A 19520-nucleotide genomic window follows, 5' to 3' on the forward strand; every position below is an offset into this window, starting at 1 on the left:
ATAAGTTAGAAAACTTGTGCCCAATCCTGCTTGTATACTTTGTACAAATAAAATATGTTTAAATCAAAAGGTTCCCATTAAAAAGTGTGGAAATAGTCGTAACGTCTGTAACGTTATTCGGAACCAACCCGTTCTCGGTGTCCTTATTTTATTTTGATGTTGTAGGTCTTTTGTTTTATAGAGTTTTGGAGATTTTCACATCAGTCCTTTTTATCTTGTTATTTTAAGAATTTTGACTTTGTTGAAAGTTTAACTGTCTGTAACTTTCATATTAAAAAAACTGTTTACCTTTCCTTGTTTTTCTGTTGCTGTCATTTTGTTTCTGTGCGTAAAATTGTATGTCATATGTTATTTGTGTGCTCAATGATTTATGAACATACGAGATATTTAGTGACCGACAAACCAACAGTATTTACTCAGTATGATGTGATCGGTCAGTATGTAATACCGCTATTCAACTGCAGACTGTACTCATGCGCATTTGAATGTGATTATGCGTATTTATTAAGACATAAATCATGTCTGTGTTCATTTCGGTGAACCATGGTCTACTTTGCTATGGCCGTGTTCATTTCAGTGAACCGCGATGTACGTTTACCATAACCTTCACTGGGTAATCTTATTTGGGAAAATGACGTCGTCTCCAAAATCAGCAAGCATGATGTAAAATTACGATGTATTTTAACACAGCACTTTCTAAGACTAGTCGCTTCTCTCTGACATCGTTAGATACAAGGCGATGTCTTTCCCTACAGTGCACTTCTCCATTTGTGGTAAACCTGAAATATTGTACTTTTGTTTACATAGTTGACCTCAAATTACATACCTATTTACGTAACATACTTCAAATTACACACGTATACGTGAATCATGAATGAAATATCAACCCAGCATTTGTGAAATTTGACAAAAATCTTTGACGAAGATCCTTTTTATATCGTCGTGAGTGGATCTGTTGTCTTACTGAACATTTCGTTATTATTTTAGGGCTTTACATTCAAAAGACCTATAGTTTTTGTTATACTTCAAAATATGTATAATAAAAAAGCTCATTGTTGGGTCAAAATCACATTTTAGCAGCTACCGTTAACTATATTTTTTCTTCTTTTCTTTCTGTTCCAGAGATTTAAACAAACATGGAAGATTTACTACTGTTTGGTGCCGAAATTGTTACAAAAAAACGAAACCCGAAGTGGGATTTGGATGTGAAATTTGGTAAGTTTAATCATTCTTTTTTCAGATTTCTTGGAGGATAACATTTCTGTAGACATTTGTACAGGACAACCTTCCTGGGAGATTATCTGATATTATGGTACCGTTGTCATGGAAAATATTTCACAGGTTTGGACGAACAATCTGGTTTTGTTACAGATTTTTTCAAAGATGTAGGACCAGAAGGCATTAGGCCATGGCCAAGATGGTCAGTCCTGACACAGGATAGACCAGTCACCAACAAAACCTCTCTGGAGTTAGATTTCAGTGGTCCAGAGGACGTAAGGCCATGGCCAAGATGGTCAGCCCTGACAATAGATAGAACAGTCACCAACACAAGTTTTCTTGAGTTAGATTTCCCGGAAGAAACAGCAAAATGTAAGTCTCTTCCTTCGATCTCAAATCGTAGATCTGGTCTGTGTATAAATTCTCTTTTGTATAATGTAATGTTTATACCAAAGCAATTTCTTATATGTTTTACATCCAGTACTATGAGCATTCCATGCGTTCAAAGTGTCCCGATTGTTTCCAATTTGATTTACGTCTTTCTCTGGCCATATCGTTCAAAGCATTTTATGGTTGTGTTACTACAGTAGCTGCTGATAAGAAAAGAGCAGAGTTCCAAGAGAAATACAGGAAATTTCTTTTCCCGGAAATATATGCTGCGGAAGAGTTCAGCTGTTTGGTCAAAAGGAAAATGCACGAACAGCGTAAGTTTTCTAGATATCAGTATCAGGGACACCATATTGTCCCTCATATTATCTTTATAGTTCTTCTTATGGACAGTTGGGGTAACATTTGCAGATTCACTTTATTGTAAAACATGTCTGTAGCATTCAATAATTGCCCAATTTCCTTTTGTGAAAGAAGGTAAAGATTAATAAAAAAAAAAACTTCCGGACCTTTCAGCATGCTTAGGAAAACTCCGAGCGATTTTCTGATCAAGCTATATTTTTTTGTTTTGTTTTTTACATTTGTAGCGTAGGGACTAAACATAAGATCCAGAAAAATACGGAAACATTTTCCCGAAACTAAAGAGTCACGATACATCTATATATACATAATACTGTGATACACGTGTGTAGGTAAATGTAGTTATAAAATTTACTGTTACTTATAGGATACGCTGCCAAGACAAGACGTGCACAGGTGCAGAACAGCATGGAACGTAAAACACAGAGAGACTCAGAAATGACAGCCGAGGAGAAGAAAGAGAATCAGCCGGTAGATGACTGGGATATAAGAGAGTTGGGAGATATAGCTTTTGTAGTGTCTGACATCAACAAACCAGTCAACCCGAAAACCAACCTTCTATCCTGCTTCTGTGCCTGCTAAGAAATCTTTGCCTGTCTGTATATTTGTTCAAGCCTATAAGTGCTTCTATATATGTTGTAAATATCTTATATGCCTTTTTATATAATTTCTACTTGTAAAGTCGAGTATTTAACAAAAGCAGTTTTCTTTTGTATTCATCCATGATAAATTGATATCCTTGTGGTCAGAATATACAATAATAATCCGTATTGATATAATAATATTAAATGACTAGCTTTTCAACATTATCTATTCCCTCACGTCGGCAAAAACGATTCACAATTGGGGGTAGATTGGATACAATAGGTAATGAGTTGGTTACAGTTGCTGATGGATTGATTACAGTATGCAGTCGGTTGGCTATAATAGGTTGTGGGTTGATCTTGGTCAGTAATAGGTTGTTTACAATATATAGGTTACAGAAGGCAATAGGTATGTTATAGTTAGTAGCGGGTTGGTTTTGGAAATTAAAAGGCTGGCCATGGTAGGCAGTAGGTTGAGGGGTGGTTAAAGTAGGAAAAGGGTTGGTTTCAGTAGGTAGGTTACAGTGTGAAGTGGGGTGGTTACATTAGGTGGTAGGTTGGTTATTGTAGGTAGACTTAAGTTGGTTTTGATAGGTAGTAGATGTATTTTGGTAGGGTTGTAGGTTGGTTTTGGTAGGGAGTAGAGTGGTTTCAATAGGTAGTAGGTGTATTTTGGTAGGGTTGTAGGTTGGTTTTGGTAGGGGGTAGGGTGGTTTTGATAGGTAGGTGTATTTTGATAGGATTGTAGGTTGGTTTTTGTAGGTGGAGTTAGCTGGTTTTTATGGGGAGTAGGTGGTTTGGGTAGGTAGTAGGTGTACTTTAGTAGGGTTGTAGGTTGGTGTTGGTAGGGAGTAGGTTGGTCATTGTTGGTGGAGTTAGTTGGTTTTGATAGGGAGGAGGTGGTTTGGGTAGGTAGTAGGTGTATTGTGGTAGGGACTAGGTTGGTTTTGGTAGGGACTAGGTTGGTTTTGGTAGGGAGTAGAGTGGTTTCGATAGGTAGTGCGGGTTATTTTGGATTTAGTGGGTTTAGGCTGGTTTTTATGGCGAGTTCTTTGTAGGTTATTTTAGGGTTTGGTTGATCTCAGTGACTTCAGGTTACGAGAAAAAAAACTAAACTGAATTTTGTGACAGAGCTTAACTCGGTATTGGTTTATTTTTCAAAGTATAATGAAGGAACTGGGTGACGCCATACGGGTCAGGTTTAGTGGGATAGTTTATGGTTTATGTTTAATGGGGGTAGTTTATGGGTTAGTTTAGTGTTGTTTTTTGGTTAGGTTTAGTGGGGAGTTTATGAGTTAGGTTTAATAGGGATAGTTTATGGGTTAGGTTTAATTGGGATATTTTATGGGTTAGTTTAGTGGGGGTAGTTTATGTGCGAGTTTAGTGTAGTTTATGAGTTAGGTTTAATGGGGATAGTTTATGTGTGAGTTTAGTGTAGTTTATGAGTTAGGTTTAATGGGGATAGTTTATGAGTTAGGTTTAATGGGGATGGTTTGTAAGTTAGGTTTAATAGGGATAGTTTATGAATTAAGTTTAATGGGATAGTTTATGGGTTAAGTTTAATGGGATAGTTTATGGGTTGTGTTTAGTGGGGTAGTTCAGTGATTGGGTTTCATGGGATAGTTTATGAGTTATGTTTAGTAGGATAGTTCCTGGATTAGATTTAATGGTGATGGGTTTACGGAGTATTTTAGACTTGGATACTTTTTGGGTTATGTTTATTTAGGATATTTGATTTTCAATGGGGATAATTTATGGTTTAGTTTTAACGGGATAGTTCATATGGGTTATCTTTAATTGGGATCAATTATTTGTTGGGTATTAATGGGAAAGCTTATTGATTTGGTCTAAAGCGATAGTTTAGGGGTAAGTGAGTAAGGGGGAATAGTATTTAGCTTTAATAGGAATTGTTTACGAGTTAGGTTTAGTGGGGTTAGTTCATGAATAGATTTATTATGGATATTTGAGTTATTTCAATAATGGATAATTAATGGTTTAAGATAAATGGGAATTGTTTAAGGTTTAAGTTTCATTTAAATTATTTATGGGTAAGTTTAATTGAGATTGTTAACAAGTTTAGTTTAATGTGAATGGTTAATCAGTAAAACTTAATTTGGATTAAATTTAAGTGGGATTATTTATGAGTTAAATAATTTGGGATTGTTTATGTGTTCAGTTAATTATTATTGTTTAAGGGTTAAGTTTCATTTGGATTGTGTTTGGGTAGTTATGTATAATTGGGATTGTTTAGGGGTTAAGGTTAATTTGGATAGTGAAAGGTTCCGTTGAATTAAAATTGTTCATTGCTTGTGTTTTATCTGGGATCGTTTATGGGTGAGGTTTAATTGGAATTGTTTATGGATTAAGTTTAATTGGGAATGTTTATGGATAAAGTTTAATTAAGATTATTGGTGAATTTATTTTAATTGGGATGGTTAATAGGTAAGATTTAATTGGGATTGTTCATGGGATAGATTAATGGAGATATTGTATTGGTTAGTTTTACTGCTGATAGTTTTCATGTTTTGTTTAATGAGGGACAATTTAATGTTGAAAAGATTTTTTTTTTGTAACAATTTGTTCCAATATAGATAAATTTAAAAACTGAGATTGACCAAGACCTTCAAAAAAGGATGTCGATTTTGATTGTCAAGTTTTTTCTTAATTTACACTAATTTACAGATGTGTACATCATTATCTTATATATATTTACACACAAGTTTTTACCTGTTGTTTCTAAGTGCTGGCTATACATTTATAAACCGTTACAAATAAACTGCAAATTTAAAAGCATATCTTTACCTTGCTTTGTTCTGCCTTCCACGTAGAACTGAGAACATTGGAACAGTACTAAACAGAGACGAGGGGGGCAAGGAGTCTCACACACCTATGACCAAGCTTTAAACAAAACGTAGCAAAATTGACATTATTACTACATGGTATATTTTTCTATAATCTGAATTTAGTGTACATGGGATTATGGTACAGCAGAAAAAAATGGGTTTGGATCTTAACCGTCTCGTACACTACGTACGTCAGTGATATTACGTTCCATACTGGTCATGTCTGATGAAGGTGACCGTGTCGTCATTGAAACGTCACACTTTAATCTTCTACTAGTATTATAAATTGATTTATTCTATTGACATTACCAACTTGAAGAAAGTGATCCGAAACATTGAAACAAATATTTACAACAAAAGTTGGTCACTAGATCACTCTGGAATGATTCGGGTTACATTAATCAGTCTTTTCCACATCTGATATTTCTATATTGCACATTTTTCACAATGATTAAATTCACATGCACGTATTTTAGCAGTAGAATGATCAGATCAATAAATTATCTTTAGGTAAAGATGGCCTAGACATATGACAGGTTGCTGGTCAGCAAATTTAGGGGACAGTTATACATGTACAGTGCACTCTATCTAAATAGAACTAGCATTGTCTAATCTAGATCTTTGTCTACACCGGGCAAATAATTTGGTCTTCTTTTATTATAACAGTTAAGCTCTGTCTTATCCAGACTTTATCCTGTTTGTTAATTTGGCTTTCTTTTAAAGTCCAGTCCTTATATACACTAGAAAATCTACTGTACAGTATGAAATAAAACAAAAAACTATTTGGGATTATTACGGGATGTTGATGTTTTAGATACATAATAGAAATCGACATCAGCAAAAAAGCACACCCAAAAACAATGTCTTTAACAACGGACAATGTTGCAGGTAGTTTTCGTCAGATAATTTAAGGCCAGAAGTACAGACAAGAGTTGTCTTCCTGACATCAGTTTGTTCAGAATCGTAAAGGTTCATGGCAGAAATAAGGGGACATTGAATTATCTATAGGATCTGGCCAGGAATCTAGCAGGGTAAAGTGTCCAGCACCAGACTCTTGGTAGTGTAAAAGTCCAGGTCTAAATTGAATTGTTTATCTTTGACCTGTCCTCAGTTCACAAGGGTAGACCTCATTTTTGATATCATTAGTGTTCACTTTGGTATTTGGCGACATTATATCCCTTGAACCCAGTGAACCTACCCAAATAGAAACCGAAAGTACTTAAAATACCCCGCGACTGTCCTCACCGCTGGAACCAATCACCGCGCGTAATACAACTGTCAACGGCCCACTTTGCAAGATGGCCTACATAACAACTAGAAGCAGGCACACATCAAACCACGATGGCTGGATGTCCCACCGTAAATCTTAGGCTGAACTTCCCAGAGTACTACTAACATTGCGACTAATGGTACGTAACCTAGTAAGAGCCAAACCCACTACAGGGTCAGTTGTCACTAAACATCTTAGTCACTAAAAATTACATTACTATCCAAGTCGCAGACGACGAAAATTAAGTCTTTACCACGACATCTATAAATCGCTCTAATATCTAATGCTACAGCAAAGAAGTCAATGAGAGGGCGGTCATTAAAATGTATGGGATCACAAGCCCGATCACGTGAGCTTTCTGGTTACTCTGATTTTCTCGCATATAAGTGTAGAATAATGTGCAGACATCATTAACATTCGCCAACTTGTTTACATGATCGTGACATCTGAATGGAAGCAGTGATTCTTGTTCGTGCCCTCTCCCAACTTATAGAATGTGAATTATCGCTTTGAATTCTTAGTTTATACAGGCATCAGTCATCATTTCGGTGATATTTGGTTTGCATGAAAAGATAACGGCGATAATTTTGAAAGGTATGTCAGACTCCAAGATCTCTTTCTCTCTAATATCGATCTATCAACACTGGATCACCCTTTTGCAACTACTATGTGCAGCGTGCGCGTATGTGCAGGTTTAAGTGCATGTGTTTTATTCAAGACCGATTTTTTAAAATCAAAGAAAGGACAAGTGAGTTCAGACGACGAAGATGGGAGTGAAAAGGGATTAAATAAGTGAATGATTAAGTAATAGGTTGAAAAGAACTTTTAGTAGTTGAGGTTTGGAGAGATGAGAGCAGTGATGGATCATCGATGTTTGCATAGGATGTACAAAGCCCATAAACGATAACATGCAATAGGAATAAAATGGCCACTGAACGCCTGTTTGCCGTCGAAGTCAAGCCACCTCGTCCAAAACATTCACAAGAGAGAAATATTCAAACAAGCTCCATCTCGCAGCTTGGCGTTGGCCTATCCCAAGCTGGCTATGTTGATCCTGGGTGTACGTGTCCTAGTCACAATCTGCGTTTTCTGACTGGGTCCTAAGTACAGTTTTGTATGCAACACTTCCAGTCGTATCATTTTTTCTCTTCAACTTTTGGCCAATGGTATCCCAGTGTACCGTTGGCCTTCTTAAACTTTACTCATCCTGTTGATGTGGATGTTCCAGTTTAATCTTCTTGTCATGGCGACACAAAACTATTTAGCAGACGGGACTTACGCAAGTACACAACCATGAAGTGAATATGTGAGTGGTATAACTTTTATTTATCTTGTAATTTATATAGCCTAGCGGTCATCTGCAATTAACCCTCCTTTGATTTTACACGAGAAATTAAATCAGCACTCTGGATACCGTATCCTTCATATCAACCATATTGTACTAAAGAAAAATATATAAAACTGCCATTTTACGAAACAAAGCATAGTTTTTATATATTATGATTTATTCGAACTCGGCTGATGACGAGCGTGTTGCAAGCCCTAATCGATCTCGTCTCACACATATTGTGCTCCGCTTCAAATGCTGTCAATTTAGGGTTAGGTTGGCATAATAACAAAAAATGTTTATTATACGTTATTATTGCTACTTGTGTTATAGAAGGAAAAAGGACTACCAAAATCAGTCTTCAACGTTATCCCGGAATGTTATAACATGGAAGATCAAAGGGATAATAAGACCAAGATTTTGATGTTGATGAATTAGAAGACGCCGTCCCTTCCGTAACAAAAGGTCTTATTCTTGTAAATTTCTAAGTGTCAAACTTTCTTTTGTTCATATTTTGCCCTAGTGTTATCGAATTCGATTTTGAATTAAAATTCTGTGGACATGTCGGTAGTTTTCTTTTCAATGTTTTTCTTGTTCTTGATTCATCATTTGGATAGAGATCAATATGTTTTACTTTATCATTTTAGATGGAAATTAAATCTACGTTAGCCACTCGACCAAGTAGGTGTGATTTCAAGTCAGATTGATTTTTGACTTACATAATCCTTTACTCTAGGCCATCACTGACTTTATATGTTCCGCAGCCAAATGGTTATCAGAAGGAGAGTCGTGTACTTCAGTTGTATAACAAGATGTGTAGAAAGATTGTACAAAAGACACGCAAGTGACTAGAACCTTTATGGTTAGGTACAGCAGAGTCAAGCAATAAATTAACCTGCATCATATAATTCTATTGTCCTATTACGACTCGTCAGTGATACTGAAGGGCTGAATTTTGAAGATTAGGTGGCGACTGAGATTAATCTAAAGTGATCGAAAGGAAAGTCAAAATCTAAATCTGCTTCTGAAAAATAGACAAAATCTCTATTTGTAGGAAAGCTTAAGGCGTCAAATCCATCAATGTGATCTCAAACCCGTGCCGGTATTGACATTGGTTTTTATGTATAGGTTGTTTCAATCTATACAATGTTCCATTTAAACTAAGTTGAAATCGACATAACTCTGAAGCTGTTGTTGTTTCCATGGCGATGGTTATATAGTAGTTATCACATCTCTGTTTTTGACGGTATATAACAGAGTTTCGCTGGATCTTGCCGTAAACAAATTTGGATCAAACAGTTGGCTTAACGTGTTGACAGGAAAGGTAGGTTACTATATCATGTTAATTCTGATTTTTCCCTGATATTGTTTTAACATTTCTGTTTTCACTAAAGAATTGAAACTAAGTCTTAAATTGTCTTCGCCTCTACTCTCAGTGTAGATATAAAATTATGTCGTTTGACGTGATTTCTGGAACGTCTATACTTCATTTTTCCCGGGAGTTTACCTCGTTTTCCAGCCTTGTCTTTGGTATCTTCTCTCTCAATTCTATTCTTAATAATCTTACTTAAAAATGAAACATGAATGAAGTTCTTCTTCTTTTTGTAGCATTTATCATCGATAACCGAGGTACATTTAACAATGCAGAATGCCACATTATTTACGACAGATGCCAGCCCTCTTTTGGTGGAAAATATCCTTATTTCAATATGTCTCGGGCTAATCTTTATCACAAATATTTGTGTGAATTCCGGAATATTGGTCTGTCTATGGCGAAATGAGCAGCTTCATGTCGCCACCAACGCCATAGTAGCTGCTACATGTGGTAACGATTTACTGATAGCTATAACCTGTGTGTTGGCACAATTGGTATCATCTTGCATTGGATCATGGTTCTTCGATGACCGGTTCAGTTTCGTCACCGCCTTCTTTTCTGCCTTTTGCAGAACGTTTGGCTCTTTGTGCGTGACGTTCCTAGTAATCACACGCTACTTATCCCTTCGATACTTTTCATGGACTGGCCCAAGCAAAATTAACGTATATAGATTTCTTCTTTTATCAGTCGTGATTTCAATAATCTTTGCCGTGCCTTGGTTTGTTATATTTGGTGAAGAGGCCATTTCTTATGGGGAACATGCAGAAATGACACAAGAGTATGTTATTGAGCGCTGCATCTACTCCAGTCATAGAGGGAACTGGATCGTGTTTCAAACAGCAGTGGGAAGACTTGTCCCTTTCACACTCTCCCTGTACAGCTGTATTAAGATCAGCGTAGTCTCGGCAAAAAGCAAAATGAAAATGGCGTCCAGTTTCGGCACGAATTATCAGATCAGGATATTTGCAGAAACGAAACATGCCATGTCAGTATTATCTATAGGATTAACACATCTCATTTGTCAGTTGCCACTTTGCATAAACGAAATGCTTATGTGGACACTGAAAAAGGAGAATGGAGTGCTCCTCGCCCATCCGTCACTCGCTTTACTTTCATGGTTGAACTCCGCCATCAATCCCGTGATCTACCTTCTGAAAAATCCAAACTTGCCACAGCAGATTCAATATGGAAATTTGTGTCCATGCATTTTGAGTAGAAACAGAACCTACACAGATTTAGCCAGTAGACGTATAACCTCTGAAAATCATCACGCAGAAAATGTTCGAATGGACTTGGAATGTAATGTGTTATTTCAGGTAAGTTCCAGTAAGATACTGCACAAATCTTACTAGGAACTCACGTTATTTGGACAATTTTATCTTGTTCCCGCTACATATACTTGTTTCAGTGTTGATTAATAAGGCATAGATTAGACAACGTATCATTTTAATGACCGACCAAGAAGATAATCACCCCAAACATTGACAATCATCGAAGGATCATCTGGCTCCGAACAACACTGAAGAAACACCACCACTAACAGGAACGTGATAAAGAGCACCAAAAGATCACGACTGATCACCACAGAAATTAGGCCGCAGTGGATAGATCCACGATAAATACCGTTAAAACGATCAAGACTGATCACCACAGAAAATAGGACCACAGTGAAAAGATCCACGATTAATACCGTTAAAACGATCACAACGGATCACCACTGAAAATAGGACCACAGTGGATAGATCCACGATAAATACCGTTAAAACGATCAAGACTGATCACCACAGAAAATAGGACCACAGTGAAAAGATCCACGATTAATACCGTTAAAACGATCACAACGGATCACCACTGAAAATAGGACCACAGTGGATAGATCCATGATAAACAACACAAAACGATCACAACTGATCACCACAGAAAATAGGACCACAGTGGATAGATCCATGATAAACAACACAAAACGATCACGACTGATCACCGCAGAAAATAGGACCACAGTGAAAAGATCCACGATTAATACCGTTAAAACGATCACAACGGATCACCAATGAAAATAGGACCACAGTGGATAGATCCATGATAAACAACACAAAACGATCACGACTGATCACCACTGAAAATAGGACCACAGTGGATAGATCCATGATAAACAACACAAAACGATCACGACTGATCACCACAGAAAATAGGACCACAGTGAAAAGATCCACGATTAATACCGTTAAAACGATCACAACTGATCACCAATGAAAATAGGACCACAGTGGATAGATCCATGATAAATGGCACAAAACGATCACAACTGATCACCACAGAAAATAGGACCACAGTGGATAGATCCATGATAAACAACACAAAACGATCACGACTGATCACCACAGAAAATAGGACCACAGTGAAAAGATCCACGATTAATACCGTTAAAACGATCACAACTGATCACCAATGAAAATAGGACCACAGTGGATAGATCCATGATAAATAGCACAAAACGATCACAACTGATCACCACAGAAAATAGGACCACAGTGGATAGATCCATGATAAACAACACAAAACGATCACAACTGATCACCACAGAAAATAGGACCACAGTGAAAAGATCCACGATTAATACCGTTAAAACGATCACAACTGATCACCAATGAAAATAGGACCACAGTGGATAGATCCATGATAAATGGCACAAAACGATCACAACTGATCACCACAGAAAATAGGACCACAGTGGATAGATCCATGATAAACAACACAAAACGATCACGACTGATCACCACAGAAAATAGGACCACAGTGAAAAGATCCACGATTAATACCGTTAAAACGATCACAACTGATCACCAATGAAAATAGGACCACAGTGGATAGATCCATGATAAATAGCACAAAACGATCACAACTGATCACCACAGAAAATAGGACCACAGTGGATAGATCCATGATAAACAACACAAAACGATCACAACTGATCACCACAGAAAATAGGACCACAGTGGATAGATCCATGATAAACAACACAAAACGATCACAACTGATCACCACAGAAAATAGGACCACAGTGGATAGATCCATGATAAACAACACAAAACGATCACCACTGAAAATAGGACCACAGTGGATAGATCCATGATAAACAACACAAAACGATCACGACTGATCACCACAGAAAATAGGACCACAGTGGATAGATCCATGATAAACAACACAAAACGATCACAACTGATCACCACAGAAAATAGGACCACAGTGGATAGATCCATGATAAACAACACAAAACGATCACCACTGAAAATAGGACCACAGTGGATAGATCCATGATAAACAACACAAAACGATCACGACTGATCACCACAGAAAATAGGACCACAGTGAAAAGATCCACGATTAATACCGTTAAAACGATCACAACTGATCACCAATGAAAATAGGACCACAGTGGATAGATCCACGATAAATACTGAAAAAACGATCACGAATGATCGGCAATAAGGAAATTTGATGGTCAAATTAGCGATACACAACGTTTTTCACAGGAAATAGGACCTTCTTCGAAGGCAGATGAGGTCAAATTTGTTATTCTTTGCCTTGGATAGACTACACAAATAAGAAATCGGAACTATAGAAGATAGATGACGGATAAATGGCACGGAACCAACAGTCATGGCAAGACAAAAGACTAAGACACAGAAAAGGAAATGCGTCATGAACAATTTGCACGTTTAAAATTCAGTGTTGTTGGCATGTTTGATGAATAATTAGCATGCTTGTAGGAATCAGTGAAGGTAATGTTTAGTTATGTTTTTTTTATACAATCTCAAATGCTATCAACCAGCTTATACGTTTTTCATAAGAATACATTCATACTTCATGCTTTATTAAGCGTTATTCTGCTGACAAAATCCTCTGATGTAAACAAAATCGAAACTGACAATAATTTTGAATCTATATCCCATACATATGTAGATGAGTTTTGTCTGAGCCGCCATGTGAAAAATCTCTGGTATTAACGGTATTTCAGTTACGCAGCGATATATGAAGATGTTTACAAAAGGCAGTAGATATTAACGAAATTGACGATCAAATGCATTTGTACAAATAGTATTTCCCTTTTGCATTCTTTTACGGCAATTATTAGACAACCTGAAGTATGGAAACATGCTCTAGTCATGTCTAATTTAAAACCAGGTGATAACTTCAAAGCGTGTGATTATCTTCTGATAGGCAAAACGTTTAAAAATGTAGTGGAAAGATTATTTCATATTTATCTTCTAGAAAACACATTCTTGTATTACTTTTTTTAGAACTTCTTTAATGAAGGTTACTCATGAACAAACAAAAATCAAGCCATTGCTTAGAACTTTACTTAACGGTTAGGAATGTTGTCTTCAAAGCAGTCATCTTCTAAATTAAAACTACGTGAACATGACTTGAAAATAGCAAATATCCACATGATATATAACCCCAAAAATTGTAATCTCTGCAAAATTCAAATCTTATAAAGAATGAAAATTTTCCTCAAATGGCCCAGGTAACCAAACGAGTAAATAAGAATTTTTACAATAACGATAACGATTTATTTGGACATAATATATTGAATTAATTTGTAAACGTCCTTTAATCCTTCAACATTCCAAATTTATATTTCTGAGAAACGTTGGCCTGTCTTCCACCTAGCATTATTGTTTTCTTTTAATCTTGCCATGGTAAATATGTTATACTAAATATGTCTCAGGTAACATGCCGTTAAGCTACATCTTGTAATTGTAAGCGGATATATGTTTATACTTATCGGATGGTAATGTATTTTCGATTTTTTCGGGGGTCAAATTGGGAAAAAAATATGAAAATAAAGAACCCAAAAACTTGCACGGTAAAGCTTAACACACGGGGAACCAAAGCGTTATTGATATTGAAAACTAAATCCGAACATGATACCAAGATACATTTTAATGACGCAGATTTAATTATTGTTGATAATAACAAGCATTTAGGAATAACTGTATATGGACTTGACATAAAAGAGAATATTTGTCAAAAATGCCTCGAAACAAATTTGAATCTTACGCCGGTTTAAACAGACTTTTTGTCGTCAAACATTGAACAAAATCTATACATAATATATTGTATTTGATTGCGAAACTATGTAATATGTAAAAATGATAAATCGGAGAAGAGAGTAGAATTAGAAGCTTCGCGGATAGCTAGGAGAAAGACTTTTGATGTATACAAAGAGTCTCTTTGTTGTTAGATGCAAAAATATTGCTACACGGAACGGATTGTGAAGAAGCATTCTCATCATAATGTTTGACGACTCATTATTTGGCTTTATGGTAGCTTATCCAAATTTTAATCAGATGATGCTATTCACTTGTGTTTCTTTTAAAAAGTAAAATTGCCCTGAACTTATTCCCTTTATCATTTAAACCTCACTATGGACCTGGAACTGGCATTCTAATAGTTGGCTGTAACTTTGTCCTTTATTTACGCGACATTCGTCTGTGTATTTCAAAACATGTATCTGTGTCTGTCTGTGTCCTTGTAATTATGCATTTGTTTATCGTCTATCTGTTGTTGTGTATATATTTTCCATTGTTGTATTCAGTTGTATACTGTTAGGTACATCATATAGTTTCGTTGTGGGATAAGTGGCTTTTAATCTGTAATGCCAGTTTTCGTGTTTCTTTTACTAAATCATTTGAATTAGCCAAAAAGAAGAACGAAACTGGTGTAGTTTATTAACTATTTGGCTCTAGTGCATATCTAGCTTTACAATTGCATTAATAGAGTGTTATTAACTTGCATGTCTTGTGTTCAAACTGAAATGGTAAATATATAATACATAACAGTGACACATTCGAACGTTCACAACATTTCTTGTCAAATATTTACAATAATTTTGTTGTCGTTGATCTATGTTCGAATTCAGAATGTATGTTTGATATCTCAGTGTTTTATGAACATTGATAAATATTGTTGATACATAAAAAGACTTTCCGATGTGTATGTATACATTGTTTTTTCGATGTTTTATTAATAACTATTTTGTGGTTTATAAATTTATTCTTCCTTAAGTCACTTAAGTTAAATATTTCTATTTTGTCTAACATATTTTGGCATGTTTATTTATTTATTTTATGATGATTTCTATATATATAGCGATGATATGTAAATTTGATTTTTTTTTCTGACAACGGTACAAAATGTAATTCCTTTTTTAATGTAAAACGATGTTTACGTAGAATCCATTGATGCTTTCGATAAAACTAAGAAATCCAATATTTAAACAGCCCTTATGTGTAAACATTTTGATGACAAATCAGCTCACCTCGCATATATTTTGACGTTGGGACACCGTGGTGTGGTTATTTACACATGCGGATAGAAAAACGAGGTCATTCCTATCTGGGTGGGATTCCGACCTTATAAACGACACAATGTCAGAAAGGATACTCGTACTACAAACAGGAGGTGAGTGTGACACACATGTTGTATCTATGGATAAGTAATGTAACTAATTCATATATCTCCCGTAGTTTGTTTACACAGAAAGTATATAAAAAGTCGCCTCTTTGTCTCATTAGTCGCCTCATTTTCATTGATAGAAGCAATGCAGCGGCATGCATAGACTGTGATAAAGAATGAGCAATTGTTTTCATGTCTATGGCAAGATTTTCAGAGCAAACTGAGTAAAAGAGACAAAGATCATGTGTTGATTGTATTTTAACCTGATTTTCTTCTGGTACTTAAGAGCTATCTAGTGAGCAGTGTTTTGGATAATAGCTAAGTGTCCATAGACACATCAATCAATTGCACATAAAAGTGACATGTATAATCTTTCAAGTGCAAATTCACAAACCTTCTAGTTAATTTATTAATCGAAATTGTCTTAATTATTTTCTAGGCACAATAGATAAATGCTATCCAAAAACCATTCTTGGGTATTCTTTCGAGATAGGCGAACCTGCCGTCTCGCGCATCCTTGACCGTGTGAAATCATCCATGGCCGTGGAAGTACAGAGTGTATGCAGGCTGGATAGTCAGGATGTACGCCAGGAGGACAGGTGAGTGACCTTGATTTCATATCTTTAAATCATGTTACGCATTTGTTTCTTTCAACCTGACCATATGGTTTCTCTTCAATGATGACAAAAATCATCTCTAGTTATTTAGTTATGGAAATATATATATATATATATATATATATATATATAACAATTAAGAAAATACCAACATGTCAACATAAACATAATCCAAACTCAAAATCGATAAAGCTAAGGCAAAACATGAACAAAAGGAATATTTACTCGAAGACTCTTAAAAAGTACCAGAAGAATAAGACCATGTGTTCTGGAAGAGTTATCGTCTTCTGCTTACTCAAGATATGTCGGAATCTTTTTATTAATCCCATATCAAGAGTTTGAAATTATTCCTGATATTTTGGTTTTTGAACACTCCAAAGAATGACGAGTATTACCATATATTGGCTTCATTTCTTTATCTATCTTGATATAGAAATTTGAAATAGTTCGGAGTTGCGTTGGTTGGACCTCGAAACATAGCTGACCCGAAAAAAAAAGTTTTATGATATACAAGCAGATTTTTTTTTGTGACAGGTCGAAGGTTACCTATTTACCTGTTACTTACATTAGTAAGTCTAATTGTGGTCTCCGTGGTATATCGAATAGTCATTAAACTGTTTATGTTGTAACTTGCAAGCATGAAGGAAATATCAATATTACACCAGGGAAAGCCTGTCACTGCAAAAATAAAAAAAAAGTAACAATTTACATCCAGAACATACCTTTGTATCAACACCTTTAAAGATATGAAGGAAGTGACGTAGGTCTTGTGAATAATCATGTCATAACTTCTGGGATGATCGTATGGTGTTGATTTGTGTTGTGAGATGTCGATGTGCTTTATCAATGTTAGTATTTTGTGACAAAATAACTAAAGGACAGACAGACGGAACATCAACAACATCGACCTACATTTGTTCGTAACATACCTGACAAAAAATCGACAACATGTCTACATAATCACAATCAATAAAAACTAGACCAAAATATGAACAAAAGAAAGATTTACACGAAGACTCCTGAAAAAGTGAAAATAGAATAAGACCAAGTATTAGGGAAGAGTAGGCGTCGTCTACTTCATCGACGGCGCCCTCTATGTAAATCATGGTCAGTCCTGGTAAGTAATGTTTGATAATTCAACTAACAAGGTAAAACGTATAAAATTTCGCGAAATGAAGTTGACCAAGAAAATTGGGAAATTGAATATCGTCACAATGATCTCAGTGGGAAATATTTTATTGCCTCATGCGATGCGAATTTGTGTTTGCTGTTGGCTCGTATGCCTGGTGGTCCCGTTATTGTTTACCTCAGTAATTAACCTGTCTAATCTTCTTTGGGTTGATCAAGATTTACTGGACGGGTGTCATCGGAGGTACTTTTCAGGAGTCTGTTTTTCATATTTTGTCGTCGCTTTATCAAAAGTTTCACACTAATGACATAGATTTATTTTTGACAACATGATATGGTATACTGCAATGTATTGAAATTTTAATTTTCTCAAAAAGAAAACAGAAATGTATAAGGAATTACGATTAAATGCTAGAATTATATTTCGAAAGTTTTCTATTTCGTAGGATGAAACTTGCCCAGGCGTGTCGTGAAACAAATGCCAAGAGGATTTTAATTACCCACGGTACAGACAAGATGTTGGAAACGGCTGAAATTTTGTCAAAAGAAAAGCTTGAAAAAGTTATAGTCCTTACGGGTTCTTTCCTTCCGGAAAGGTTTAAGGATACTGATGCCGATTTTAACATAGGGTTTGCCTTTGGATGTTTACAGACAATGACATCCAGCGGTGTATTTGTGGCTATGAACGGTTGTATCATACCTTGGTCGAAATGTCACAGAGACTCTGTGACAAACATGTTTGGACCTGTTCTTTAACGACACCAGATTATAAGAACATTGTCCTCTACGGACCTTTAAAATGTTTTTTTAATGACTTACCTGATCAATTTTTCACAGCCATTTGAGGTGTTGACAATTTCGCAATATTAATAATGAACCAACGTACAACATTCAATGGATCGATTGGCGATTTTCTCGATAATAAACTTACCGTCTGATTTCCATCTGCTGTGTGTTTTACACCATTTAAACAGGATGTTCAATAAGCACGTTATTTGTAACTCTGTTTTCCAGATATAGCAAATTTTCTTTACTATTTCACTTCCTCTCGTTGAACAGCCAGAAAATATTTTTTTTTGTGTGATTTGTAATCGACCATATTAAACACAATATCTACACAAATAAGGTGATGAATTTTAAATAACCTTCGTGACATCGTGCAATCGATATACAGTAAAATCCCACGTACTCGAACCCATATTCCTCGTACAAAATTGCTTTTCACCTGGCGAAAGTGTGACAGAAAATGATTTACGAAATTATCAGGCCAAGAAAATGTATTAAGACGATAGAATGAGAGAGCGTGTGACACTGGACTTGCTGAGCCCAATGTATCTAGGAGGGCAAAGGTGCGAAACGAGATTTGCTAAACCCATTGCTGAGTAATTCGAATACAGGGTACAGAAACATGTGACTAGACATGCGATCCAATAAAACTTAGGGCAATAGTTGGAAAGAACACGTTGACAAGAATGGTTTAGAAAAATAGAAAAATAAAATAAAAAGTGAGTCGTGATTGTCGAGCCCAATGTCGCATTATTATGGCAAAATTATGGAGAGAAGATTTGTTGAGTCCATTTAAGCTCAATTAGAGTTAAAATATGAGTGAGCCAGGACGAGATTTTCAGAATGCATTAAAGCTTAAGAAGAATGAGAATATATTAGCGGAAACAAGATTTACATGGATTGAAGGAAACCGATTAAAGGACAATTGTTATCTTACTTTGATTACAATTACAAAATTATTATCCATATTTACAAGGAAGTAATCGTATTAAGACCCAACAATGTAATATATGTTTCATGTGTGAAAAAGATATCTAAAAGATAACTTTATTTAAAAATATGGACTTTTACAGATGTTACCATAATGGATATTGATTAAACATCAATGATCTCGACAGCGTCTGTATTTATTGAATATTTCAGATTAACAGTAGAAATAA

The 19520-nt window shown here is 35.7% G+C and overlaps 1 protein-coding gene across 1 annotated transcript; it reads left to right on the plus strand.

The window, feature by feature from the left end:
• Positions 1 to 15792: 15792 nt before the first annotated feature.
• Positions 15793 to 18516, plus strand: LOC132564865 (uncharacterized). Its single transcript, XM_060229482.1, has 3 exons — positions 15793 to 15835; positions 16269 to 16428; positions 18021 to 18516. Exons 1-3 carry the CDS (start codon positions 15802 to 15804, stop codon positions 18328 to 18330), a joined length of 504 nt encoding a protein of 167 aa, XP_060085465.1. The 5' UTR covers positions 15793 to 15801; the 3' UTR covers positions 18331 to 18516.
• Positions 18517 to 19520: the final 1004 nt, after the last annotated feature.

Source organism: Ylistrum balloti, unplaced genomic scaffold, assembly GCF_031769215.1.
Source record: "Ylistrum balloti isolate Yb309-2 unplaced genomic scaffold, AGI_CSIRO_Ybal_v1 Utg373096, whole genome shotgun sequence".
NCBI lineage: Eukaryota > Metazoa > Mollusca > Bivalvia > Pectinida > Pectinidae > Ylistrum > Ylistrum balloti.